Source organism: Larus michahellis, chromosome 18 (assembly GCF_964199755.1).
Source record: "Larus michahellis chromosome 18, bLarMic1.1, whole genome shotgun sequence".
Taxonomy (NCBI): domain Eukaryota; kingdom Metazoa; phylum Chordata; class Aves; order Charadriiformes; family Laridae; genus Larus; species Larus michahellis.
Window position 1 is genome coordinate 6,085,324 of NC_133913.1, and position 26,256 is coordinate 6,111,579.

General features: G+C 52.7%; 2 protein-coding genes across 8 annotated transcripts; one reads left to right on the forward strand and one right to left on the reverse strand.

The window, feature by feature from the left end:
• Positions 1–429: 429 nt before the first annotated feature.
• DBF4B (DBF4B-CDC7 kinase regulatory subunit) lies at positions 430–14,953 on the reverse strand. 2 transcript variants are annotated; one of them, XM_074561675.1, is made up of 11 exons: positions 14,546–14,953; positions 10,975–11,166; positions 9,807–9,857; positions 9,120–9,189; positions 8,104–8,174; positions 7,494–7,530; positions 5,447–5,492; positions 4,445–4,561; positions 3,700–3,826; positions 2,946–3,055; positions 430–2,370 (listed from the first exon to the last, which is right to left on the reverse strand). In XM_074561675.1, the coding sequence occupies exons 1-11, from the start codon at positions 14,654–14,656 to the stop codon at positions 975–977; spliced, it is 2,328 nt and encodes a 775-aa protein (XP_074417776.1). In that variant the 5' UTR covers positions 14,657–14,953; the 3' UTR covers positions 430–974. The 2 variants fall into 2 exon arrangements, with proteins under 2 accessions (XP_074417776.1, XP_074417777.1); XM_074561676.1 differs by having other exon boundaries at positions 5,447–5,489; positions 14,546–14,695.
• CCDC43 (coiled-coil domain containing 43) lies at positions 14,864–25,927 on the forward strand. 6 transcript variants are annotated; one of them, XM_074561679.1, is made up of 6 exons: positions 14,866–15,188; positions 20,393–20,480; positions 22,627–22,762; positions 23,389–23,482; positions 24,406–24,694; positions 24,984–25,927. In XM_074561679.1, exons 1-5 carry the CDS (start codon positions 15,012–15,014, stop codon positions 24,646–24,648), a joined length of 738 nt encoding a protein of 245 aa, XP_074417780.1. In that variant the 5' UTR covers positions 14,866–15,011; the 3' UTR covers positions 24,649–24,694; positions 24,984–25,927. The 6 variants fall into 6 exon arrangements, with proteins under 6 accessions (XP_074417782.1, XP_074417778.1, XP_074417783.1 ...); XM_074561680.1 differs by having other exon boundaries at positions 14,871–15,188; positions 23,389–23,447; positions 24,461–24,694; XM_074561681.1 differs by lacking the exons at positions 24,406–24,694; positions 24,984–25,927 and adding an exon at positions 23,701–23,771 and having other exon boundaries at positions 14,864–15,188.
• Positions 25,928–26,256: the final 329 nt, after the last annotated feature.

Sequence of the window (26,256 nt, forward strand, 5' to 3'; positions counted from 1 at the left end):
TGCTTGGAAGTGCCCTTCAAGAAGTCACAGGCTGCTTTCAGACACCCCTCGGCCTCCTCCCAGCAAGACAAACCCAGCCCAGCCCTGGTCTCCCCTCCTTGGCCCTGTGTCCAGGCGAGGTCAACGGTCTCCACCGACTGCTCTCCGGCTTCTCCACATCCCTCTGTACCTGCGGCCATCCCTGTGCTGGCCACAACAGCTTCCCACCGCCACATGCCGAGAGAAAAACATGGAGAGGGTGACAGTATGTGACCAGAGCCATCGCTGCCTCAGACCCAGCCTGGTGGCCCCCGTCGCCCCCAGACCCCTTCCAGGCAAGCTCCTGTCCAGTCACCGCCTGGCCTCTACTGACGGACCTTTCACGCAACTTCGAGCTGGCCGCAGTTAAGGCCACCAGACAAGTCTTACCCAGCGAAGAGCAGAGCGGGATCTCATCTTCCATTTTATTTCAAAGATTAAAAATTTGCTAAAAACCCCCAGCTTAGTACCAGTTACAAACATCTGTAAATACTCAGAGACATCCACAAAAACCCCAAACCGTGTGAAGAACACACATCTCCCTCCTCTCCACCGTCCCCGCACCCCCAAGGGTGTGAGGAGGAACAGGCCACGCTCTCAGTCTGGAAGGACAAAGAGCATGTTCCCGCTGAAGATACTTCCAGAGACAGACCATGTTGTCGGCAGCCCCGTGAGGAGTTGAAGGAGGAAGCTATCAGCCCTAAGCGTTACCAGCAGAGAGGAGGGAAGATCCCACCCCTGTCAGAGCCGAAGACAGTGAAACCACCGCATCACCCGTCAGTTCCCAAGAGGAGACCTGCTCGGGTTGTCTGGAGACCACCGTGCAGCTGAGGGTCCCCACTCCAGCGCCCGGCTGCACCTCCTGGTCCTGACGGGGAGCGGGGAGGCTTGTTAAATCCCCTTCCAGCCACTTCACAGCTCCCACTAAGGGCCCAGAGGACAGCCAGGAGGTGGATTTAACTAGTCCAGCTGCCAAAAAAGGTCTCAAATATGGGGGAAGAGGCTCCTTCGGTCTTCGTGTAGCAGTTCCGGCAGTTCTTGTCCTCCTTGCCTGCCCAGGTGAGCTCCGACTTCTGCTTCAGGACCGAGCAGAGCTGAGACTCGTAGCCACTGTCCCTCACATTGACATGCGTCCTTTGGAGCAAGTCCCTGTCCACAGGCTGAATCCTGCTGTCCTGGACACTCGTTAGCGTGGAGAGGAGCTGGTCATCCCAGTCTGACTCAGAAGAACTTTTGCTGAAGTTGTGACCAGCCTGTGCGTTACGTGGAAGAGGCTGGAGGAGCCCAGGGCACGGCGCCCGCTCTCTGCTGTGGCCTGGGAGGTCAGGTAGTTCGGGTGCTATTTTTTCTGCTGTTCTGACACAGAGCGAGCGGCAACATCTGGCTTCAGCCACAGGCGGTTTTGGAGAGGGCAAGCGGCCAGTAGGACAGCTGGTCTTCCTCATTGTGCTCTCCAGATGAGGACTATCCACATTTCTGGGTGTGTTTTCATTCTCCCCCCGGCACTGCTTCCCTTGGGAGCTCACGTTCGCTCTGCTCCAGCCAGGCTCGCTGACCCTGCTGGCTGCAGCAGCCTCTGTGGGATCAAACCCCACGGACACAGCTTCGAGGGGACCCGGCTGGGATGGTGGGTCCCCAGGGTTCCCGCGTGGGCACAGGCCCAAACCAAGGGAGCTGCGAGGTCTGTTGGAGAGCTTTGTGCTTAGGGGCAAGCCGCCAGCTTCCATCACACCGGCGAAGCCTGGCTCGGACGTCTGTCCTGCACCCTGCACACCCACCCCACCGTCCACGGGGCTCATCTGCTCGCGTGGAGAGAGGCCACCACTCAGCTCCAGCCTGGGCTTCTTTCCCGCCTGGGTGCTCTGTCCGGAGAGCTGGCGTTTCCTGGAGGCCGGCAGTGTTTGCGGACGATGGTCGATAGACCCAAGCGTTTGCTGTTTACAAGGTTCAGATGAACAAGCAATCACCTCTCCAACATCAGCGGCTGCTGCGTGAGTCCCCCAGCCTGGGTCAGGAGCTGAGCCCAAATCCGTTTTCCCCACCGCAGACTCCTCCGTGGAGCCACGCGCAGCACAGACCCCTACAGTGAGTCCAGCTCCAACCAGCAGCCCCCCAGGGCCGCCCAACAACCCCCCTCCTTCTCTGGGATTACTGACCCCGTTCCTGGGCAGGCAAGGGGAGCATCCCTTGGTCTTCAGGACATGATCACGCTCCGTATCAACTAACGGTTCCACAGCACCGTGCTCAGGCTGCTGCCTTTCCTTTCCCAGCTCTGCTGTCAGAATCTCAATTCCTCCAGTGACTGGTGCTTGAGGCACCAAGCATTCATCTGTCAGGCAGGACCATGGCACCCTGAGAAGAACCATCAGTTAACGCTTGCTCTCTCTAGGCCGAGCAACACCCTTCCCCCCAGCCAGACGAAGCGGTTTCTGCAGTGCAGGATGTTCGAAGCCCTTGCTTAGCAGGCGGTAAGAAATTTTAGACCGCTGAGGCTCTAACAGCGATACTGCTGCTGGCAGGGGAGACCGTCAGCACGAGGGATCTCTCAGCCGCCCAAGGTCTGGGCACAGGAGTGCTACAGAGCAGCGGGGTTTGCCTCAGACATGGGGAGAGAAGAGATGGGCCCAGCTGTCTTTTCTAGTTTAAGAGGCACTAGAAGTCCACAGGGAGTTCCCTGAAGCAGAGAAGCCACAGAAGCTCAAGAACGTCTCCCTCCGCTCGTCTAAACCTCGCCTGGCAGGTGCCGGGTTGGTCCTGCAGTCAGCTGCAGCCCCCTGCTCCCTGCCAACCGATTCCCTGGCACAGGGCGTGAGCCAGCGACCAGTACCACAGCAGCATGGAGACCGGGGCCTTGTCCCCCCTGAGCGTGCTGGGCAGCACCGTGACGCTTTTGGGCTCCAGGAGTTACCAGATTCACAAAGACTTACGTGGCTGACTGCTCCACAAAGCTGTTGGTGAGCTGCGAGATGACACGGTCCACAGGGGCGTACTGCGAGTCGTCCAGCGCAAACCGCTTATGCCGGGGGCTCTGGAGGTGCTGGAAGGTGGCAGAGGCCCTTTTAGAAACACTTATCCTTTCATAAGAGGGAAATCTCTAGTAACAGCCACTTCCCACAGCCTAACAGCTTAGAGGGCAAACGGCCTTTTCACCAGATAGAGCCGTTGTTTGGAAGCAGATTTGGGAAACGCAGGCAAGGCCGTTACCCCTGGTTGCTCACAGCGAGGATTCTGTTCCCATAGACACCTGCTGCTGAGGAGGTTGTGGCTGTATCTAACAGCAGCCTACAGCTTTCCCCAGCAGCTAGTAAAAACGCAGACTCCAAATACGTACTGTCTATCACTAAAGGCTGGGCTCTGAAAGGCACATTGTTTGGCATCTTCCAGGAGATAAAAAAAAAAACAAACAAAAAACAAAGCAATCCACCGCTTCGCACCTTTTTTAATCAGCCTGTGCCCCCAGCCCTCACCAACTGCCATGGAACAGGCTTCCCACCTTACAGGCCAGATAACAGGATGATCCTGGAGGCTGTCCTGGCCCTAGAGATGAGCATGCCGTGCTCCGATCTTCAAAACCACTGTTTGCCCAGACCAGGAGGTCAGAGCACAGATATAATGATTAATGAAGCCACTGAGCGGCCCCCATAATTTTTGCAAGGAACCAGGTCCCAGGGGAACCTTTACCTTCTGCAGCTCTTCAAAGGTCTCTTGGCAGCACTCACAAAATCCTCTCTTTTTCTTTGGCACAGTGATGGGTGTGGATCGGGGGCTCTTCTCCCCCTTGCTGCGCATCGGACAGCCTTCCGCACCCCTGCAAGGAATCACAGAATGGCTGGGGTTGGCAGGGCCCTCTGGAGATCATCCCCTCCAACCCCCGGCCAGAGCAGGGTCACCCAGAGCAGGTGGCACAGGAACGCGGCCAGGCGGGGTTGGAATGTCTCCAGAGACGGAGACTCCCCCACCTCTCTGGGCAGCCTGTGCCAGGGCTCTGCCACCCTCACAGCAAAGAAGTTCCTCCTCCTGTTGAGATGGAACTTCCCAGGGGCAAGTTTGTGCCCGTTACCCCTTGTCCTGTCCCCGGGCACCACTGAGAAGAGCCTGGCCCCATCCTCCTGACACCCCCCCTTTCAGTATTTATCAGCGTTGATAAGATCCCCCCTCAGCCGTCTTTTTTCCAGGCTGAAGAGACCCAAATCCCTCAGCCTTTCTCCATCAGAGAGGGGTTCCAGTCCCCTCAGCACCTTGGTAGCCCTTTGCTGTCCCCTCTCCAGCAGTTCCCTGTTTAACAGATACAGCTGTTTAACCCAGAACAGGGCTCCTTTCACCCGCATCCAGTACACAAGGGATTCTCCAAATCCCAGGAACCAGCAGGGCAGCAGCCAGCAGAGGGGCTGGGTTAAAACCTTGCACGGAAGGAGCTACAACCTACCTGACTCCGCAAAAATTCGAGACGTTTTTCAGAGGCTCAAATGGGCTGGAGGTTTTGGGTGCCAGGAAGTTCAGGTCGGGAAAGGTTTTGAACTGGTGATGGAAGGGTCGGAATTGCCTGAAAGCAGCAGATCAGGACAACAGAATTCTGGCAGGGACAGCATGGCCAGAGAGCTGTCCCCCCCGCAGAGGGTCTCAAGGTGCTATCTCCTTTATGATGGGACACTGCCCAGGGCTGTCCTTTCACTTGGCTGTTCCAGAGATTTCCCATTTCTCACGGGAAGTACTAAACCGGATTCCCAGTAACAGCACCGATGGGGGCGTGCTTTGGACAGAAGGCAGGCTGGCCTGCTCTGCTCAAAACCCACCTTTGCCCCAAGGCACACCAGCAGCAGCCAGGGCAGCTTTTTCAGCTACACCGCAGCACAGGAAGGTTTGGGTTCCCAGACCACATCTCTCTCTCTCCATCCTTTATTGCCCGCAGCGTGTAAAACCTAATATTTGACTCCGCAGCTGCCATAAATGTTGTCTTTGGAACGATTAATTAGCACTCTGGATACCGTTAGAGTTACAGAGTTGTTAGAAACACCACTGAGATCAGATCCCCGTGTGCTGGATGCTGTAGTCAAGTTACAGGCCCTGACCTCCGGTGCTTCAATCTCTTCCCTCATTTCAGAGGGCTCAAGCAGATTAAGTGACCTGCCGAGGATCACAATCGGAATCCGAGCAAGGAAGTAAACTCTGTTGTCAAGTCTCATTTAACACCTTTTTTCCCCCCGACATACGAGCCACCTAGATTGTTTCTCTAAACTCCATTTGCCTCCCTCTAGGAGAGGGTCAACGTCCCAGTGTGTAACAGGGTCTTCAGAGAAGCCATGCTCTGCCTTGTGGACAGAATATTCACCGCCCCACGTGCAAATAAAACAGGTAAAGGATTCCCTCCCTGGAAGCCCCTGAGGTTTTAACATAGTTTGGCTGTGATGTTTAGAAAAATCTCATTTACCTGCTCTGGTCTTCAACCTTCAGAAAAGGGGGCTTCAATTTTCCTGCTAGAAAGAAAGCTGGTTAGAGGTTGCTCTGACCAAATTCCCCACTTATTCATTCATTCCCCCGCAGAACTGGGCTGCGGAGCCAAGCTCACCAGTATTTCTGACATCTGTGAATGCCAAGCGATGGCTAAGCGTGGCCAAACCAGCTCTTTGGGTAATCTACAACAGCCCTCACCTCCAGAGTATCCAGTAGGGTGACCCTACTGGCAGCCCAACTCTTTTCACCTTTGAAAGACCATCCAGCTAAAGCCCTTTGCATCTTTAGCGTCTACTCATTCTCGTTACCAGTGGCCTAACCCCAAGCTTCCAATTCTGACCTGAATCCTAAAAAACTGTCACACGTCCTCAACACAACACGCCTCCAAGCACAAGAGACGAGTTTATAAGAAACCAATCGCAGCATCAGCTGCACAAGCAGAGAGCTCCGCAGCGACGCTGCCAGCGCCTTTTTCTCCCTTTACCTTTACACAACAGCTCAGAGTTCAGAATGGCTCAGGGCAGGACAGTTAAGTCAAAACAGTAAGAGCTGCTGGAGACAAACCAACATGCTGCATAGCCAAACCTGGCACGAGAACACTGCTGAAGAGCAGTATCTGGCCTTCGCTTGGTCCCCGAGGAGGGCAAAACAGCAGCTATACTTCCTACAGAGGCATAATGTGTATTAGGGGAGCAAAAGAAAGCCTCAGCGGTGCATTCAGGGAAAAGTTTTCAGAGCCAGGCTGGGAGAAGAGGCTACCAGGTCCCTTCTGCCTCGCAAGTATGTTCAACTCGCGAGTGATAACATTACGCTCAGCCTGGAAATCTGAGTACAGATCGGTTAAGAAACAAATGAACACCAAGGTACTCCCACAGGGCGTCTGCCTGACCCTGAAACCAAACCTCTCGTGCCTCCCTCATTGCCTCTGAAGGGCGAGGTGTTTTGTTTTCCTGTGATCCTGGCGCTCAGTACTATTTTCTCCAAAGAAATTTTAACCTCACGCTCCAGAAAGGCCGAGTCCGCCCATCCTCACCAGTTAGCTCCTCCAGCCTCACCCCGAGCTTGCATCAAATGTGCTGTTACGTCACTGAAGTAGCTATTTAAGTGCAGGATCAATTTTTCCAAGTAAATGGTGACAAATGCTTAGCACTTCTGAAAGCAAGGCTGTGTTTAGGGCCCCAGATAAAACTCAGACTGGTGCACAGGCCCTGAGCTCCCGTGGCAGAGTGCTGAACGGTGACAAACGGTTCAGCTGTCACCACAAGTCCCCAGGCAGGGTTCAGAGTGTGCCACAACAGAGAGCTCTGAGCTTGCAGCAGACAATCTGCCTTATCCGACAGCTTTTCCAGCCTTTTTTTTCACCACCTTTTCCCCCATGAATTGGAAAATAATCTTCCAAGCGTCACACGCAGAATCCAGGTTGGAGTCTGTGCTGAGATATTACTGAGTGTTCCCTCTCCGACAAGCAAAGTCAAACAAATCACAAATTAACTTACATCACTGGTGCCAATGTCAGTACCACAATTGGCTCTTGTCTAATCGCAGATGAGAACCTGGGTGTTTTTTTTCTTCCCCCCTCCCTCCCTCCCCCTTTGGAAGCGTTATCCCTAGATTGGTGTCTCAGCAGTACATTTCAGGCTAACAGAAGTGAGTGGGTTGCGAGGAACATGCTCTCCTCTGTAGGATGCATTATTCTTCGAAACTTCGTTTGAGCCAGTGGATTCAACGCGCAGTGCCAGCAGCACAGTCCTCAGGTGCCTCGGGACTCTGGGAGCCGCGCTGCAAACGGTTTATGGGATTTTTAAAAGCACTGCCTGAAATCAAAGGCACAACGTGCTCAGCTGTATTAGGAGGCTGCAGCTCGACTCAGACAAGGAGTTACGAAACCCATTCAAGAGAAACTGCTTTCACAGTTGGCATATTTTGGATTGCTGAAGTTTCAGATGGATTTTCCAATTCAAAACAAGGCTTCTTCAAGCAGCTCCGCATCTGAGTGTAAACAGGAGCACAACTTCGGGGCCTACCTTTGCAAATTCTTGATCCGGATGCAGGGCATTTTGCCTATAGGAAAAAGTGACATATTTAGTATGGGAGCCAGCATAGGCAGAACTGTAATTACTGATCCCAGAGTAGCAAAGTGAGATTACAGCAGTCTCACCCACCACTTCAGAGCTCCTGCATCAGAAACTCTATCACCTCCCCCTGATATTTTGTCTCCCAAGTTACCTAGAGTAACTTTAAATACAATATACTCTCTGATCTTATGCCCTACCTTCACACTGACCTCTCCAATGCACTAAGGAATACTTCGGAAAGTCAGCATACCAGCCGCATACGATCTTTGTTTTACCCTTTGTCCCTCACAAATCAAAATCAGCTGTGCTACAGATAAGGTTGATAAGTAGCAGCTGCCTCGTTCTCATCTGTTTTTACCCCCACTTTATAAAAGGAAAAGTTCTTTGAATTCTGACATCTCCATCAATAAACTGCCGCGGCAGATTGTCCGACGTTGGATGAAACCCTAGGAGATCACCCCACTTCCTAGCCCGTTAGCCCTAGAGGAGCTAGAAGGATTGCTTAGAGCTATGGAAAGATCCTGAGCACCTCACATTGGGCTGGAGTTAGGTCAGTTACCTCTGTCTTCTGGCACCGTTTCCTTGCTTCCGCGATGGCACGCAGCAGCTGCTGAGCGTACAACAACATTTCTGCACAGGTGGGATGTCAAAGAGCCATAGCTCAACAAGAGAAGGGGAGCTGTTCCCCTCCACCGACTGCAGCACCAGTCTAACTCCCCCACCACACCGGGGAAAAGCACATAGCACCTGAGCCCGCCATCACCTGGCAGAGCATCACGACTACGCAGGTAATTTGCCCAAGAAGCAGCCAAGAAAGAGTGCTTCGAGGGACGGCACCCCGTTTTGCTCTTTAGCAGAGCTGGAGGCTGGCTGCAGAAACAAGACACTGTTAGGAATCTTGCAGCATGCAGACCAGACCCTGACATTCGGAAGCCCTGACAGCCCTGCAACACCGCCGCGGCTCAGCAGAGCCGGCTGCTCAGGAACCTGTGGGAGCAGCGGCTGCCTCCATCACGCATCCAGACAGGCTCAGCCACGGCTGTATGTCACTGTCATTGGACACTCAGGAACCTTTTACTCCAGACCTATTATTAGAATCAGAGTTTTACCATCTGTCTTTCCCGTCACCCCCTCCCCATTCATCACTGAGACAGGAAGCGCCTTCCAGCACAGGTCCTCAAACATCAGCTCTTCCTAATTAAAAACCACCAAATCCTGCCATTATCACAATCTGTACTTCCAGGTCAATTAGTAAAAATGGTCTTTTTGGAACAAATTAATGCACTGACCAAGCTATTATCATTTTCTAATATTACAGCTTCAGTATATTACAATATACTCAGCGTTTGCTATTGTAAACGTGACAGTTGCATGTTCTATACATGCAAGTTAATCTTGTTTTTGAAGGGCAGACCAGCCACGGCCAGGATGGCATCAGGCAGTACTGGGTACTGCTCGCAATTTCTTCCTTCTCCTGTACCACACTCACTACATCACTTCTGCTCCACCTGTCTCAAAAAAAATAAATAATTACTAATTACCAACAGCTAAGTTTCAGCCTACAGAGAAGGATACCGTCCACGTGCAAGATCTGGACTCCCCACAGGCGAGCGTTGGCGAGGATACTGCTGCCACTGCAGGTGTCCTGTACAAACAGAGAGGTTTGGCAAGGTACAGCTCAAAGCAGCTCTAAATCTAGTTTAGAAAGATTTTCCTGTTGCCCAGTTGACAGACCATCGCGTAGCTGTTATTAAAATCAGGGCACAGCAGGAAAGGTTCGAACTCGTGCTTTATCTACCCCAAATTAACAGTAGCATCTAGGTCAAATTTTTAATCCCTGCTATTGCATGAGCCTCTAAATGGGCATTGAGATTCTTTTGGCCACTTGTGATATCAGTGAAAGGACTGCAGGGGAGCCTTTTGCCCCAGCTATATTGCTTTAGTTCTTTCTAGGCTAAAAATTCATCTAACAACGGGTCCTTGCGTTAATGGTGCTCTTGTGCTGGGCACCCAGATTGCTGGGACAGGCCTTAGAAGTACTTCACATGGACGGATGACACAGCTCCGTGAAGAGCAGTGCCCAGAAGCACCGCATAATATTCTGCAGAGCCACAGGCAACGGCTTCATACCTTTAGCAGCCCCAGAATCTGCTCTCTTCAGCAGGCAGGGGCTCTGGAGAAGTGGCTGGCACTGGTTCTGCACAGCTCAGCAGTACTTTGAACACACCCAGCTAGAGAAAAGCCCATCCACACGCTGCTCACCTGATTCTTCATGGCCTTCTGCAGCAGTTCCTTTCCCCTGCTGATCAGGGCCTGCAGAGAAAGAAGCCAAGTACTTCGTTAAAGCAAAATGCTACCAGGCAGCAGCAAGCCGAGGACAGCGTGGCTGTCCAGTAAAAACGATTTCTAGTGATACCCGCACTCTGGTGGGGAGGGAAGTCTGGCCAAGATTTCATCTCAAAGACAGCAGGACTGAGCATTTCCAAAGAACGCAAACCGCAGAGGCACCCATTAGGTCTACACTAAGCAGCTGTTCAGCCAAGGCTTGGCTTTTACTGAAGAGCAGTGAATACCCCAGAGCAAGCCAAGAGGAAGCAGCAACTTAGCTTGGAAACGCTGCCTGCCACATCCCAACAGGCTGGCGGGGCTTAGGAACGTCCTTGCTAGCCCTTCCTGGGAGCAGAGTTGCATTTGTAAGCCAACGATTTCAGCAAATAGGTTAAGCTCTTTGTAATACAAATGGGCAGCGTTGTGAGCAAGACCAGGGGGAACAAACACTGAGTGAAACCCCTGATATCAGCCCAGGCTTCCCACCTGCAGGCAGCCCAGATCCAGCTGGCAGTGATGCCTGTGGCCTCAACTCGGGGGCTCTCCCCACAGTCACAGCTTCCAGCGGACACCAGCGTTCAACGCAGGACATCGGAGCTTTGGCCACAAGGACTACTGACCAGAAAGCCCAGGTCTGACATGGTGAATAGGACCCAGAGAAATACCTTCTTGCAAGCTGCCCTCGTAGATCTCCTCCCCAGCTACAATGGCCTTGCCCTACCTGTGTCTGTGAGCACGCATCCAGAGCCTGCGATGGTTTTGTATTGGCTACATTTCCCTGGCTTTTCTAGGCACACCTCTGCATCAGGACGATGGCCTGTTCTGTTGGGAAGCCAGCCAAGCCCTCTATTTCCTCTGCCATTTGAGCAGACATCCTTGTTTACCAGCTCAAAGCTGTGACACGCACGTTTGAGCGGACAATGATGCGCAGATACAAGGAATGTGGTTATGAATGTGAACAGCCAGACCAGGGGGAAAAAACCCCACTCAACGTGTTTGCTCAGAGCAGGAACAACTTTACCTTCCAACACCAGTCTCGGGTTCTATTCTATAGATCCCTTGGGCCAAACTTTGAGGTGGCCTAAACCTTTATAGATCTTACAGTGTCTGGTGGCTTCTGGTGAGGTCTGGGATGGTTCCCTTTGGAGGTAGACGGCACTGGGCTCGTGGATTTTGCATCTTCTGAAGTTACGTTGCTCTGTTTCTCAGTCCGAGGCCTGGCTCTGTCTCGTTTAGCTTCTTTGTTGCTGGAAACCACATAGCTGACTTCTTTGCTTAGGAAGCTTTCAGTCACCTGCAGCAAGAGACAGAACAGAGCAGCTCTGAAACAGTTCAGCTCTGAGCTGGAAGAGTCCTGCTAAACAAGAACTACTGCCTTTAGCTTAGCCCCACAAGCAGTTAAGGGGCTGCTGAAAGAACTCATCTCTACAAGTAGTTCCTTCTTCCATTCCTGACTGCTGTCTCCGAGGAGAGGAGATCCTACAATGCACAGAGAGCACACGCCCTAGAGACACACTGCAAATCATCACCAGAACCTTCAGACTGAGACTTCCATGACGCTGTCTACCATTATCCACTCTCTAAGCAATGGTTTCAGAAAAAAAGCAATAGCCGAGAAAAAGGCCCTGGGCATCATGCATCAGTGTGGAAAAGCTCTGTTCTCAGGAGAACAGAACACATTTTAGCAAAATAAAGTAGAAAATGAACAGCTGGGACAAGCAGCTCCCCATAAAACAGGGCAGTAGGGACCCAGAAAGCCAAAACACAGAGACATGCTTTGCACAGAAGCTGGAAGTCCGAGGAAGAGGTAGAAACGCAACATTTGGGATACTAACAGTAAGGTGATCAGAAACTCAGCAGAAGGCAGTCCCAGGGCACTAACACACAGGTACGAAGCCCACAGAAAGACAAAAATCCCAGCAGTCTGAAATCGTGGCCGCTGAACAAGCTGGTTCTGTTGCGTGACAGAATCCCTGTGGATGGAGATCCTGGACGCACCTGTGTGAAGTGCCACAAGTGCCACTGCAGGCTGCCCTGCGTTGCGGGAGATCAAGGAGGCTGCAAGCACAGAAAAGAATAAAGCAAAATCTCCCTGTCCAAATAACACTCCAGGGTGTTACCACTCCTACGTCAAGGTTCAGTTCAAGATACCACATGCAAGTCCAAGGCCACAAGATGCCCTTAACTTGGTCCTGAACAACACACAGGACCTGGGTTTGGATATTACTATTGAAGAGCTGTTTTACAGACGGTGGCCATGCTGCAGTTGAATTCGGTATCTCCACAGGAGCAAATGAGAACTCCACTCCTGGACCACGTTTCAGCGGGGGAAGTGACCCGAGATAGTGTTTGGCAAGAAGCCAAACAGGACAGTCAAAAGGCTAAAATTATTTCCAAGTACTGCAGCAGCTACACGGACAAATAACTGACCGCTGAGAGCAAGCGGTTCTCAGACTTGAAGACGCACAGCTAAATAAGAGACTCTATGAGAAGGAGAGCGTCCCCGAGCACTGACGGCACATCCAGGGGAGGACAGAAAGATATCAGCAAGTTCAGCATGAGGGTGTGATTAAAAAAAACAGGGAAATAAGTGCAAGCCAGCTTCCCCACGTGTCTCTACAGCCAACACAGGATCCTGGCGGCAGAGATACAACAGCAAGAACTAAATTAAGATTTTTACACCTGCATGTAGCATTGGAGGATGTGAGGAGATTTTGAGGTGCCTCAAACAGAGAGAGATTAAACAGTCTGAAAACAAAGAGCAACAACTATTAGGACAAAATTGTACTTAAGAGTCATAAGGAAACTGAAAGATGAAACAGATGAACGACCAGCTGCTGGGCACAAGCCCTGTCCTCCGTCCCGGCCCAGGTGACTGAAGCAGTGCTACTTTCTGAAGGGTTTCAGGAGAGGATATATGGAATTGGTGAGCAAGGGAATCTGGAGAGGTCACGAATGAATCCACCCATGGAAAAAGCACACAGCTACATGACAAAGGAGGCTTGGCAGGGCCATTACCCTACTTTACCCTATTTTGAATTCCAGGAAACATTTGGAACTCCCACAACTTTCCTAAAAAGATAAGCTGCCACAGGCTGTTGTTGGGGGGATGAGGGGGAGCCAGGCAACCAGTTACCACCACCTCGAAGGTGCTCCCCACGACCAGGCACCCAGTTATCACTGAGTAGAAGGTGCTCCCATCACTGGGCAACCTATTAGCACCTACTGGGAAATACTCCCGTCACCATACAACCAGTTACCACCACCCAGGAGGTGCCCCCATGTCCAGGCAACCAGTTGCTATCTACTGGAACGTGCTCCCAGGACCAAGCAACCGGTTACCCCTGACTGGAAGGCACTCCCATTGCCAGCCAACCAGTTACCACCGACTGGAAGGTGCTCCCATGGTCGAGCAACCAGCTACCACCACCCAGAAGATGCTGCCACAACCAGGGAACCAGTTGCCACCACCAGGAAGGTAGAAGCAAGCAGTGTCTGTAGCAGCTGGTCACAAGCAGGACCGCGCTGCCCAGCGACCCGTGAGGGGCCTGGGCAGAGCCAGCAGCAGGGCGAGGGCAGTGGCGGGCAATGGATGGCGTCCTCCTTCCCCAAGCGACTCCCCGGTGGTGAGGGGAGGCCCAGCGGGGACCAGGAAGGAGAGCCAGGCAGATGCATTATCGCACCGAATCATAGAATCATCTAGGGTGGAAGGGACCTTTAAGATCATTGAGTCCAACCAATAACCTAACACTGACAAAACCACCACTAAACCACAGAATCACAGACTGGTTTGGGTGGGAAGGGACCTTCAAGCCCACCCAGTGCCACCCCCTGCCCTGGGCAGGGACACCTCCCACCAGCCCAGGTTGCTCCAAGCCCCGTCCAACCTGGCCTTGAACCCCTCCAGGGATGGGGCAGCCACAGCTTCTCTGGGCAACCTGGGCCAGGGGCTCACCGCCCTCACAGACAAGAATTTCCTCCTTAGATCTTATCTAAATCTCCCCTCTTTTGCTTTAAAACCGTTCCCCCTCATCCTATCACTACATGAGCTTGAAAAAGTCCCTCTCTGGCTGTCATGTAGGCCCCCTTCAGATACTGGAAGGGGCTATAGGTCTCCCCGGAGCCTTCTCTTCTCCAGGCTGAACCATGTCCCTCAGCACCGCGTCTGCCCAGCTTTTAAACACCTCCAGGGATGGTGATTCTGCCCCTTCCCTGGACAGCCTGTTCCAATGCCTGATAAACCTTTCAGTGAAGAAGTTTTTCCTAATATCCATCCTAAACCTCCCCTGGTGCAACTTGAGGCCGTCTCCTCTCATCCCATCGCCTGTTCCTTGGGAGAAGAGCCCGACCCCCCTGGCTACCCCCTCCTTTCAGGGAGCTGCAGAGAGCGAGAAGGTCTCCCCTCAGCCTCCTCTTCTCCAGGCTGAACACCCCCAGCTCCCTCAGCCGCTCCTCACAAGGCTTGTGCTCCAGACCCCTCACCAGCTCCGTCGCCCTTCTCCGGACACGCTCCAGCCCCTCAGTGTAGCGAGGGGCCCAAACCCGAACACAGCACTCGAGGTGGGGCCTCGCCAGCGCCGAGCACAGAGGGAACAACCCAAGAAAATGCGGAAACCGTTAAAAACCAGAGCAGAGAAAGAAACCGAGGGAGAAGAGCGGCGGGCCCGCCTCACCCCGCCGAGCCGCCCGATGACGGCCGCCAGCTCCCGCGCTCCCCGCCCGCCGGCCAGGTCGAGGTAGAAGGACTTCCCGCGGAACGGCCGGGCGGCTGCTGGGCCCGACATGGCGCCCTGAGGGGGGGCAGACGCCGCCCCCGCCGCAGCGGCAGTTTAAACTCCCGCCCCGCCCCTAACGGCGGCGGCGCTACGGCGGCCGCGCAGGGACACGCCTCCCCCCTCCGCGATAGGCGGCGCGGCGCGTTCGTCGCCCCTGAGGTGAAGGAGCTCCCGGACACCGGGAACCGCCCCGCCGGGCACGGCCGCTCCCGGACCGCCTGCACGGAGGGGTCGGTCCCTCCAGCGCCGCCGCTCCCCAGCCGGCCCCGCCACAAGTTTGTCCTCTGCGGCCACCGTCGCGTCCCCTCCCGGTTCCCGCGGACAGCGGCGCGCGCATGCGCGGTGTGGGCGGCGCGGCTCCAAGATGGCGGCGCCCGGCGGGGAGGCGGCGGGCGGTTTCGCGGCCTGGCTGGCGGCGCGGCTGGAGGCGCTGGGCCTCGACCGCGCCGTCTACGGCGCCTATATCGAGGGGCTGCTCCGCGGGGAGGAGAGCGACGAGGAGCGGCTGGAGGCGCTGCGCGGCGTCCTGGCCGCCTGCCTGGTGAGGGCCGGGCCGGGGGGCTCCTCTCACCGGATGGGCCTCCCCGGAGGGAACGGGCGGCCGCGGCCTCGCTGGACCCGGAGGCTCCGTGTGGGGTTGGCGAGGGGGACGGGCGGGCAGCGCTTCCCTGAAGCATGGGGGTGGATAACAGCCCTCCCCGGGGCGGGGGCCTCTCTGGGCCCTGCAGGTGCTCGGAGTTTAATTGGGGTTTTTCGTTAGTTGGGGTTTTCTTTGGTGCCGGTTTTGAGGGCGATCGGAAACTCGGGCAGCCGCTGTGGAGCGTGGCCGTTCGGTGGGGGGAGGAAAGGGTCGCTTTGTATTTGTGCGGAGGCTGCAGGGTTCAGCCTGCGAGCTGGGTAGTGTCTAAATGCGTTTTAAGAAGTGATTTTTAACGACAGATCCTTCAGAGCGGCCCAGCGGTGGCTGTGTTAGACGGTCAGACAGGCTCCGGCAGGTCTCGTTCCTCACAGCACGGTGTTGTCTTCGAGGATCCCTCGGATCAGGCGGGAGCAGGGTCCGTCTCCCGGCTGGGACAGAGATAACCGCGGTGCAGCGCCCGTGGGCAGGGGCTGGAGCTCTCGGGGGTGGGCAGTGTTGCCTCTGCCCCCCCCCGAAAATAATCTCTGGGAGAGAGTTAGGAGAGGGCAGAAAAGAATTTCTCTTCAATAGTCATCTCCGTTGGGGGGCTGTACGATTTATACAATATCTGTATCTCAGGATGCTGTATAGATTTTTCGTAGTGTAAAATGTTAAATAGCGAGTGCGTGCAGCTCAGTGGCAATCACTGATTTCCTCCAAAAGCACACAGGAGCGCAAAACCCAAAGGGACTTGGTCATTACCATGAGCTTTTTGTTATCACAGGTAACTATATCATGGAATTCCTTCCATTCACTGACTGCGTGCCGTTTCAAATTGGTTTTCCTAAAAGATGGAGCACGTCTTCACTCCTTCACTGTCCCTTCTCCCCTCCGCCGCCGGGGCACCGGCAGTAAGGTGGTTTCTAGAAGAAACGTCCCTGTGCCAGTGTGGCTTTGTGCCTAAAATAGTCAGAGAAGCAAATAGCGCGTCCTGCTGGCGTTAGGGGCAGAGGAAGACATCTTTGGAAAATGCTGTTCTGAAATAGCTGAGGTTAATTAACTTGCCTGTAATTACCGGACTTGCTTCGTTTCATCACCAAAGGCAGAGCCCGTGTCGGATCCTTGGCCACGGCAGCTGCAGACTCACGAGCCGGGCTCCGGAGGGACGTAGCGCGGTGGCCATCCCCTGCCCGGCGGTGGGCTGCGTTACGGGCGGGTCTTTCCCCTTTCCTCTTTAGTGCTGAGTTACCCTCCTCGTGTGCCTCTGCCCAGTGTGAGAACTGGTGTGAGGTTTTCACGTTCACGGAGCTCTGGGCTGTCTTTGGCCTGTACGTGCTGCACCACAGCCCCATTTCTTCTCTTCGTTTTCTTTTTTGTGTCACGGTCGCAGCTGACTTTGGCTTCACTTGCAGGTTTGAACTCGGTTTGATTTTTCTGCAATTCTTGTAGCACCTTTTTGCCTCTTGAACCCTCCAACTTTTTAATTACTCTTTTTAGTCAGCGCATTTTTTTTCTTTATTTGTAGACTCTATGCTTATTTCTTGGCTTACAAGTATCTAAAGGGTGGGTTGAAGGAGGATGGTGCCAGACTCTTTTCAATGGTTCCCAGTGACAGGACGAGGGGCAACGGGCACAAGCTGTAACATAGGAAGTTCCGTTCAAATACATGGAAAAACGTCTATGGTGAGGGTGACAGAGCACTGGAACAGGCTGCCCAGGGAGGGTGTGGAGTCCCCTCTGGAGATTTTCAAGACTCGCCTGGATGCAGCCCTGAGGGATGTGCTCTGGGCGATCCTGCTTTGGCAGGGGAGTGGGACTAGATGATCTCTAGAGGTCCCTTCCAACTCTGAAGTTTCTGTGATTCTGTATTGACTTTTGAAACAGTCTTTTATTTGGTTAATTTGGGGCCTTTCTTGCCAAGGTTTTTCTCTTTCTTCCATTCACAAATTCCAGGCCATTTTTTTGTTTGTTTTTGACAACCCTCACAAAAAATAAATTTCAGGCGACCTCTGCGCTCATGTCCGTGGTTCCTCAATCCTGACAATGTCGTTCATTAGTTCTCTGAGTTTATTAAGATGTAACAATCTCAAATCAAGAAACTTAGAACCAAGATCTGTTTCTGTTCACCACTTCTCTTTAAACCAGACAGATGCCCGATCACTTGTATTTTCTACAGCTAATTTTTGTCTGTATTTGCTAACCTCTGAAACAACATCGTTTCCTCTTTGTGTGGGGAATGCTGGATGAAGATACTCGGTTGCTGCACCCTCAGCTCTCTGAACTCCGCCGCTGTTACTAGTGTTTGCTCTTACACGTGAGCTATCCTTTCGGGATGCAAGGATTGATTCTCCGGCTCCAGGGCTGTTTTTTCATCCTGTTTCTGGGATCGCTACAACTTCTCACGTCTGTGTTTTCCCCTCGTAGGCCTGTCTCCACCGATACACAAATACCTGGTTGTTTCTTGTTGCGCAAACCCTCACTCGAAGGTTGCGCAGCTCTCTGCCATCATTGTTACTCTTCTGCTGTTCACTTTCGTTCCCACTTACTGCCATTCCTCTGTCATCACTTGCCTGATTTTATTCCTTCCACACACTGAAACCAGGCGTCCAGGGAGTATGTCTCTCCCAGCCTTCTCTCCTGGCTTAAGTTGCTCGAAGTTTTGCCAGCCTTGATTCCAGTAGGCCAGTATTCCCCGCGCCCAGGGAGCCCATCCATCGATCCTTTTACTGCGAGTGTTTCTGGCCCTTAAAAACCTTCATGTCTTCTCTGTCCTTGAACCATGCGGGTTTTCATTATCTTTTCATGACTCAGCTGTGTCTCTGAGAGCTAAAAGGGTTCCTCTCACCGGCACTTGAAATTGTGTTTCCGTGCACATCATCCTCGAGGCTGCTCTGCTCATCCAGCACCTGTTGCTGTGTCATCTCCTGGGGGGGAGTGGGGTCGGTGGGTTCTTCCAGACCTGAACCACCTGTTCTTGTATCTCGTCTTAGCAGCATCATCCTGTCCTCTGGATCTGCTCAGGTTAAAGGCATGGTGACTTCTTAAAATAGAGTCTGATATCAGTGGGAATCGCAAACCCTTTGTCCGTCCGCTGTTTCTCTGTTTGCAGGTCACCTCCTCTCACAGCCTTGAATATCCCGCGTCCTTGTCCTTGTAGCGTCTCCTCCCCAGCCCAGGGAGCTTATTCTGTCATGTATACGGCCCTGAACTGTGCTTGGCCGCTCTGTGTGACAGTATTGCTGTGTGTCGGTTCTGCCGTCTGCCCGTTACGTGTGGAATTTTGTGCTTAGCTCTTGTAGGCTCGGGGTGGGAGGACTTTATTCCGAGTTGCTCTGTATTTGTATTGGAGCAAAAGGTGGAGAGATTTTTGTGGATGTCTTTCCCTCCTCATCATTCCCACAGTTGTGGAGAACCCACCTGGTTTTGCTGTCTCCTGTGCAGTTGAGCTTTGCTCTGCTGGGTGAGTAATGTTTTCAGTGACAATCTGTCCTGGAGCTCGAAAGTGCTTTTTCTAGGTACCTAGTGCCTAAGTTTTCAAGATGAGGATCAGGAACCTGGTGTCTCTTTGGTGTGAAGCCTGTGCTTGTCTTTGAAATGCCAATTGCTGCACACCTGGCTGTGAAAGGTGGGCAAAGAGGCAGAGGTCTGGTTCTTATACACCTTTATGAGAAATTATTTTCTAGGCAGTTTATCAGATTTTCTGTCTCTCGGAGGTAGCTTTTGGCATAGGCAGGGCAGGCGATAGTCAGGGCTAGCAGAACAGCTCTATAAGAGGTCACTGTGGCTTTGCTGCCTGGTTTGTCCCTGTTTGGGTGCAGCGCTGCTGCCCCAGCAGAGCAGGATGACCGCAGGGATTTGCAGGCAGTGCCGGATCGAGCCTGAGCATCAACACCTGCAGTGCCAAGGTGCAGGGGAGGGGGATGTCTCAGTCTCAGCTGGCTTGTTCCTCAGGTGTCCCTGGCCGGCTTGTTTCTGTTTGATATCAGCTCTCCTCGAGCCCCTCTGCCTCTCTCAAGCTATGGGCAAACCTGATTTAGTGTTAATGAGCAAAGTAAATAAAAAAAATATTGAAACTTCCTGCCCATCGTACCCATACGTCTTCCCAGTGACGTGCTCCTGGCTGTAACTCTTCAAAATGCCTTTCTCTCTTATCAGGGTCGTGTTTCTTGCCTGGATTCAGCTTCTGTAACCTGAACTCACATATGGGGCTATTGAACTCACGCTGTCGCTGCGTTTGCTGAGATGTGGTAGAGTAGCGTGTCACCTGTCTACTGCCGGAACTTGAATTCCGGTGTTGATCAGTCCCCTGAGAAGCTGTACGTAGACACTGGGGAGAGAGCTCGTCATGGTGGGACTCCACAAGTGAAGGATCTGGTGGTGGGAATGCCGTCCCGTTGCTGGTTGGGTGTGTTTCCGTTCTCCCTGTGTTTTAAAGTGGCAAAGAACAGCGTGAATGCATTCCACTGACACCTCTAGATCGTGGGCAATGCTCCAGGCAGGTCAAGGGAGACAAGAATATCCCTGTTGGTGGGAGGAGATGGTCTATCAGTACCACCAAAGTGGTTTCAGCTCCCTGCTGGCCCTGCCCAGGTGTATCTGGTCTACTCTATCTGCTTTAGTGAGATTGGCCATCGGAGGTGGCCTTTGGGTAGCTTCTCCACAGCCTTACTCAATAGGAGAGGTGGGATTTCTAGAGTGAAGATACCTCGACTGCCTTTCTTCAGCGTTCGTAGGGCTGTTGCACCTAGAGAACCTGCCGCTCTGGAACCAGTGTGCGTTGTTAGAGCTCTCCCTTGGGAAAAGGAAACCACCGGGGTGATACGGCATCGCCTGGCACGCTGCGGGGCTGTTGGACTGCAGCCTTGACACCTTGTGTGTTTGTGTGACGGGTCAAGGCTGTCTCTAGGTCTGAGCTGTGTCAACAAGTAAGTGCATCGCGTGACTGGTATCTTCCCAGATTAACCAAAGTCCTGAGTGTGAATTTAACAAGATTTCATGTGCAAAGCTGTGAGCTTATCGCTGGGTGTTCAGATTCTTTGCAGCTGGTGCTTTTCATATTTGATTCATGCTTGTTTAAAGCAGACCAACTTTGTTCCAAGACTGAGAAGTCTCTTTTCCCTTACTAGGAAGAAGATCTCTTAAACGATGTTTGCAGGGAAGTAGTGGAGAAGTGGTCTGAATCTCAGATTGTTGACGCCAAAGAGAAAAAAGAAGGTAGTGTCGCTGCTCGCTGTGCCTTTCCTCGGGGTATGAGTAATTTGCAGGGCCTTGCCAAGATGAGGACTGTGTGTTGGTCCCGTTAGGAGTTAAAACCAACGCTGCTGATACGTTTGCAGATCTGACGTGTTTCTTGTTGCCATTGCTGCTTATTCGCTGTTTTGTCTTGAAATATGAAATGAGTAGTTTCACTTCTGGCTGTCCCCTTGCATTCTGCTGCTCGTTGGGTTCATGATCCTGCAGAGGAAGAGCTCGTTTATTTTTTTTTTTTCTGTAGGATTTTTAAAATTTCCTTTCGCAAAACACTTGGGCTTTCCCTCTGTCAAATGCTAACGATGGAGCGATGGCAGCTAGCGCAGTTGTTAGGGTATAAAATGCCCATGCTACTCCAGTTGACGCTAGGTTGGAAATCAAGTGTTTCTATACTACTAAACCGCACGCGTGAGAGCGGTGCTGCCCCTTCTGCTGCCCCTTGCCCCAGGAGAAGGTCCCAGGACACATCAGGAAAGCATCTTTCTTTTCCTCTTTCAAAATCTTCTCTTAAAACTGTCCTTTTTTTTCCGTAAATGCTTGTGGGGGGGGGAAGCTCTGTGGGGCTGCTGCTATAGTGATGCTGCTCCTTTCCCAGTCACGGGTGTAGCCCCACCGTTTCTTTGTACTCTCTGAATTCACCCCTCGTCCTCAGCTGTCGGCTCGGAAGCCAAGAGCTTCGTCTTGTGCTTGCTCATCGGGGAGGCTTGTTCTGGTCGTTGAGTAGAGCTCTGGAGCCCAATGAAGTCATAGCGCTGGAAAGATTTTGCTGGTTTAAGCATACTGCATGGATCAATTACTAATCTTCCATCTGCAGGGGCCTAACCGTAGCCCGAGACAATGTAACATCCCTTTTGGCTAAATCCTGCTTTTTGTTTGCTTTGCGTTTTTTTGTTGGTTCTGGTTGCACACGGAATATTGTCACTGACCGATGCCATTCGAGAAATAGTGAGCCCTTACCGTGAGGCCTGTGTTTATGTAGCACTTTTCTTGCCCAGACCTCAGCAGCTCACAAATACCACTCACCTCCTCTTTATAGAAGCACGCAGCAGTCCAGCGGCTTTCCCCAAAAATTCCCTGAAGCCTGTCCTTGGCCTAACCGTGCCTTTGGCTGGGGACAGGGGAAAGTTATGCTCTTCTCTGCATTAAATACAGTAAATCCGTCTTTTGGGGACAAGTAATTGGAATTGCCGGAGCTGCGGCTGGACTCCTGCTCCTACCATCAGTGACCCCCAGGGAGTTTTCTTACTTGTCACGGAAAGAAGGCAGCAGTTTGTGCCTAGGTTGTTAGAAATGCAAGGATTTAATTATTTCACTGAGGTTCCATAAAAGGATAGATCCCCAACGAAGTCAATAGCTACTTAGAATAATAGAATCCCGAGGATAAGTGACTAACAAACTAAAAAAAGTTGGCTGTCAAAACCCCAATATCGTTTTAAGAAAGGGGCAGCAGAACTCCAATGTTAAAAGGTGAATCAGTGGTTCGTTCCCTAGCTAGGTAGAAGAGAAAGAGCGTTAAACCAATCTGTCACTTTGGGTTTTCAGAATTTCTATTTAAGTACGTGGTTAAACGAACTTAGCCTCTTTTAAGCAGAAGATAATGTAATTTGGAGTAAAATGGATTTTCATTAGCGAGAGTCTTAGTGATTTCAAAGTCTCATTGTGAAACCTCCCTTGCTCCTGGAAAAAAATAGCGTCTGATTGTGGCTGCGTGCAGCACAGGGCAACTCCTCCTGCGAGGAGAGGCCGGTGTCACATCCCCCATCGGATGCCGCGCTGGCCTGAGCCGCCGCCTTGGTGGCTCCTCAGCAGCTCCTGCTCCCGCAGTCCTCAGATGGAACTCCCAAGCCGGCTGGCTTGCTGCGCTGTGTGCTGACGGCACCACTGCTGACCTTTGAGAGGGCTCTTGGCAGGAGAGTGGGGGGTATTTTGGGGTGAGATGCCTCCCTTTACCTCGGCGCACTTGTCCCCAGCGACATCTGCAGCCTGTGACAGTGGGATGGTGCCTGTTGGGGACTGTGGATGTAGGAAGCAGCAGCGTGTGGCATCTGCCAGCTGGGACTTTGCTGCCGTGGCTGCAGGGACTGACCGATGCTCTGACTCTTCTTGCCAGATGAGCTCCAGGCCATCGCCAGCATGATGGAGAAGCAGGCCAGGATTGTGGTGAAGCCGAAGGAGGTCTCCCAGGAAGAGAAGCAAAGGAAAGCTGCTCTCCTGGCCCAGTATGCCAATGTGACGGATGAGGAGGAATATCCTTTTCCTGACCCAGTCAAGATTCAGTGCTTTGAAGGACAGTATTTATTAAAAATCTCCCAAAACGCCTTTCCAGCTTGGCAGTGCCTAGTGGGGAGACTTGGAGAAACTTTTCAATCTTTTCAAAAGCATGGACGCTCCTAGTTCGTGGAGTGCCGTGAGCAGATGCTCCTTCGAGTGCGTTTCTCTGCCCTTTCCGCACTCTCCCCACCGAGGCGTGCTCGGCTGGCTGGGGTTTGCCCAGCCCAGGTGCGTTGCAGAAGAGGAGTGAATCACCTCCCGGTAACTCTGTGCACGGTAGCTAGTGTATTTCACCTCTTGCTTGCTTTCTGACGAGAAATCTGCTGAAAAGATCCTCTTTAGAGTGGGAGAGTTACAGTTACCTCCTCCTTGTGCTGAAGAACAAGCTCTTCCTTGAAGAGCAAAGTTGAAGAGGAGGGAATCGTACCTGCGCTCGAGCAGCAGGAGGGTGCTGAACACGCGCTTTGTGCTCGCCTATGCCTCCGTTGCCTGCGTTAGTTTTTAGCTTCTTCCTTATGGCTTGATAAAGTTGTTATTTGACATGTTTTGAGGTTAGTGTCATTGTTCATTACTGGTGTCCGTATTTCCTTAATTGTCTCACTGGCGAGGATGAACAGGATGGATCGATTGCGACCGCAGTACATATTGGATCGGAAAAATGTATCCTTCGAATTCTCAGTGACCCAGGCTTTTTGGTGAGTTTCCCAGCCTTCCGTATCCGTGTTGCTACTCCCTGTTTCTTTAGGGCACCTTTTAAGTTTGGTGGTTCATTTTTCTTTCCATGTAACCTGACCTTGCTCGTAATGCCGGTTAGAAGTCCATCTGCTCCCGGCCCCATGTGCACAGCCGAGACTGATCCCGTTGTTCTCTTTTTCTCTCCTCCATTCCTTCCTTCCCTCTTCCACCCTCTCAGAAGCTTCACAGAACATGCTATTACAGATAATTCTCCCAGAACTTCAGCTTAATGTTAACTGGTGTCCAGAGAGGTAAATCATATTCAGGAATTATTAAAAGTGCAACTGAAACAAAAGTACTGTGAAAAGGCCATCTAGTCCAACCCCCTGCAGTGAGCAGGGACATCTGTAACTAGATCAGGTCGCTCAGAGCCGCATCCAGCCTGGCCTTGAATGTCTCCAGGGATGGGGCCTCCACCCCCTCTCTGGGCAACCTGGGCCAGTGTCTCACCACCCTCAGTGGAAAGAACTTCTTCCTAATGGCTCATCTAACCCGCCCTGCTGTAGTTTAAACCCTTTCCCCTCATCCCATGGCTCCCCTCCCTGATCCAGAGTCCCTCCCCAGCTTTCCTGGAGCCCCTTTAGGGACTGGAAGGGGCTCCAAGGTCTCCCCGGAGCCTTCTCTTCCCCAGGCTGAACCCCCCCAGCTCTCTCAGCCTGTCCCCACAGCAGAGGGGCTCCAGCCCTCCCAGCATCTCCGGGGCCTCCTCTGGCCCTGCTCCAACAGCTCCGTGTCCTTCTTTTCTATTTGTAAAAACAGATTCCTTTTTCTTTCTCCATTCCCAAACTCCTTACCTGCTTGGGGAGGGAGCCGAAGCGGGAGTGTGAAGGGGGAGGCGGAATAAAGGCGGTGTCTAGTTTTGAGCTCTGAAATCTGACTGCAGAGCAGAAGCTGCGTGGCTTCAGCCAGAGCGTTGCCTGCCCTTAACATTCCGCCAGCGCTGTTCCGAAACACCAACGTGGAGGATGTCTTGAATGCCAGGAAGCTGGAACGGGAGCTGCTGCGAGATGAGTTCCAGAAGAAAAAAGAGCAAGATAAGCTCCAGCGCGAGAAGGATAAGCTGGCCAAGCAGGAGCGGAAGGAAAAGGAGAAGAAAAGGACACAAAAAGGCGAGCGGAAGCGATAGCTGGGGTTTTGCAGTTGGACTGTCAAGGGTTAAAATTAAGAATAAGGTGTGTGTTTAAAAAGCAGCAGAAATTCTGGGCACGTGGCTGGCGAGTGGTTCTTTGGAAACGTTTCCTTTTTTTTTTTTTCCCCCTTTTTTTTTTTTGTTTAAATAGCAAAAAAGAAATTTGAAGCACCTCCTAAACTCGAAGCGTGCCATGTGCTTGTGCTGTCAAATGTCCCAGTCGGTTATTGTGGCCAGTGTCTGTACCAAAGAACGGTGAAGTGATTATGTCCGTGTTTTAAATTGATCGGGTTTGTTTTTTTTTTTTTTTTTTTACTTCTAACCACTTCAAGCAAAGCAAAACAAGATGTTGGAGACAGCTTCCATGCTGGCCGCGTCCTCCCACCGGCCTTGGTTTGCAGCGACGGTGTGTTCTGATGTGAGAACATCGCCGAGCCCCTTTCTGGCCTGTAATTAAGCACATGCTGCTGCAGGGCGAACGTGAATTTATTTACACTAGCCTTGAAAAATGTATTTGCAAATACATGTATTATGCTGCCCAGAACAACACTATGTCTTCGTTCTGGCTGAGCTGAGAGCGCAGGGTTCGGAGCTGAGCTCAGCGAGGGCGAGTGCTGCTCTGCAGCAAGGAAACGCGATGAAATATAGATGAGTTGCAGCTACGAGACTGCACCACCCACGGGCTCTCGGCAGGGGAAAGGCCGTGCTGATTTGAGCGGTGGCGAATCGGTCAAGGCCTTACGCTGTTTTAAGACTTGATGCCGGTAGCTGGAAAATGGTGCTCCCCGATGTTTCGTGTGGGTGAATGTCGACTGTTATTTCTGTGGCGGTTGCCAGGGCGGGTGCATTACCGCAGGCGCAGCGGCTGTAGGCAGTTGGGGTGTGCTGGGTTCACAGGCCGGTTGCTCTCAGCGGGTGCAGCTGCAAGTGGGAGCTGCCTGTAGGGGCTGAATGCTCTCCTGCCTCCAAAGGCCTCGTTACCTGCTGTTTCCAGCTGGTTTTGTGACAGAACACTTAATTTCTGTAAACTGAGAATGAAGGAGGTCCTGCAGCGCTTTCGGGGGTGCGGGAGGAACCGGGGTGCCTCGCTCCTGCGCTGCTTTGTGCTCTGGCCGCCGTGTTCGCTGGCGAGGTGCGCTCCGGGCAGCACCTTCCCCATCGCCTGCTTTCAGCACCCGATCAAAGGGTTGTGCCTCCTGTTGAACCAGCTGCTGCGAGTGTGAGTATCCAACCGCTTTATCTTTGGACTTGAATAATAAAATTGGTTGGCCAAGAAGTGGGTGTCTGTGTGTCTGAGTGAGCGGCGCGGTGGGGGACTCCCCGCAGACCGGTCCTGCCTCCTCGCTTTCCCCTTACCCAGCAGCGCTGTCTCCCAGGGCTGACTTGCTGCCATGGTGCTGGTCCTCGTTTGTTCCCACCTCGTTTCCTGAGGCTGCAGTGCCTCCCTTCGCCTCTTCCCTCTCCTGTGCTTGTTCCCGGCCCAGCCTGGGGTGCTGCGGTGGATCCTGGCTGCAGCGTTGCCTTTCGGGGTGGCTTGAGGCTGGGTGAGGGCACTGAGCCGTGGGCTCAGCACCCCCTGCCTGAAGCAGCCGTGGCCACACGCAG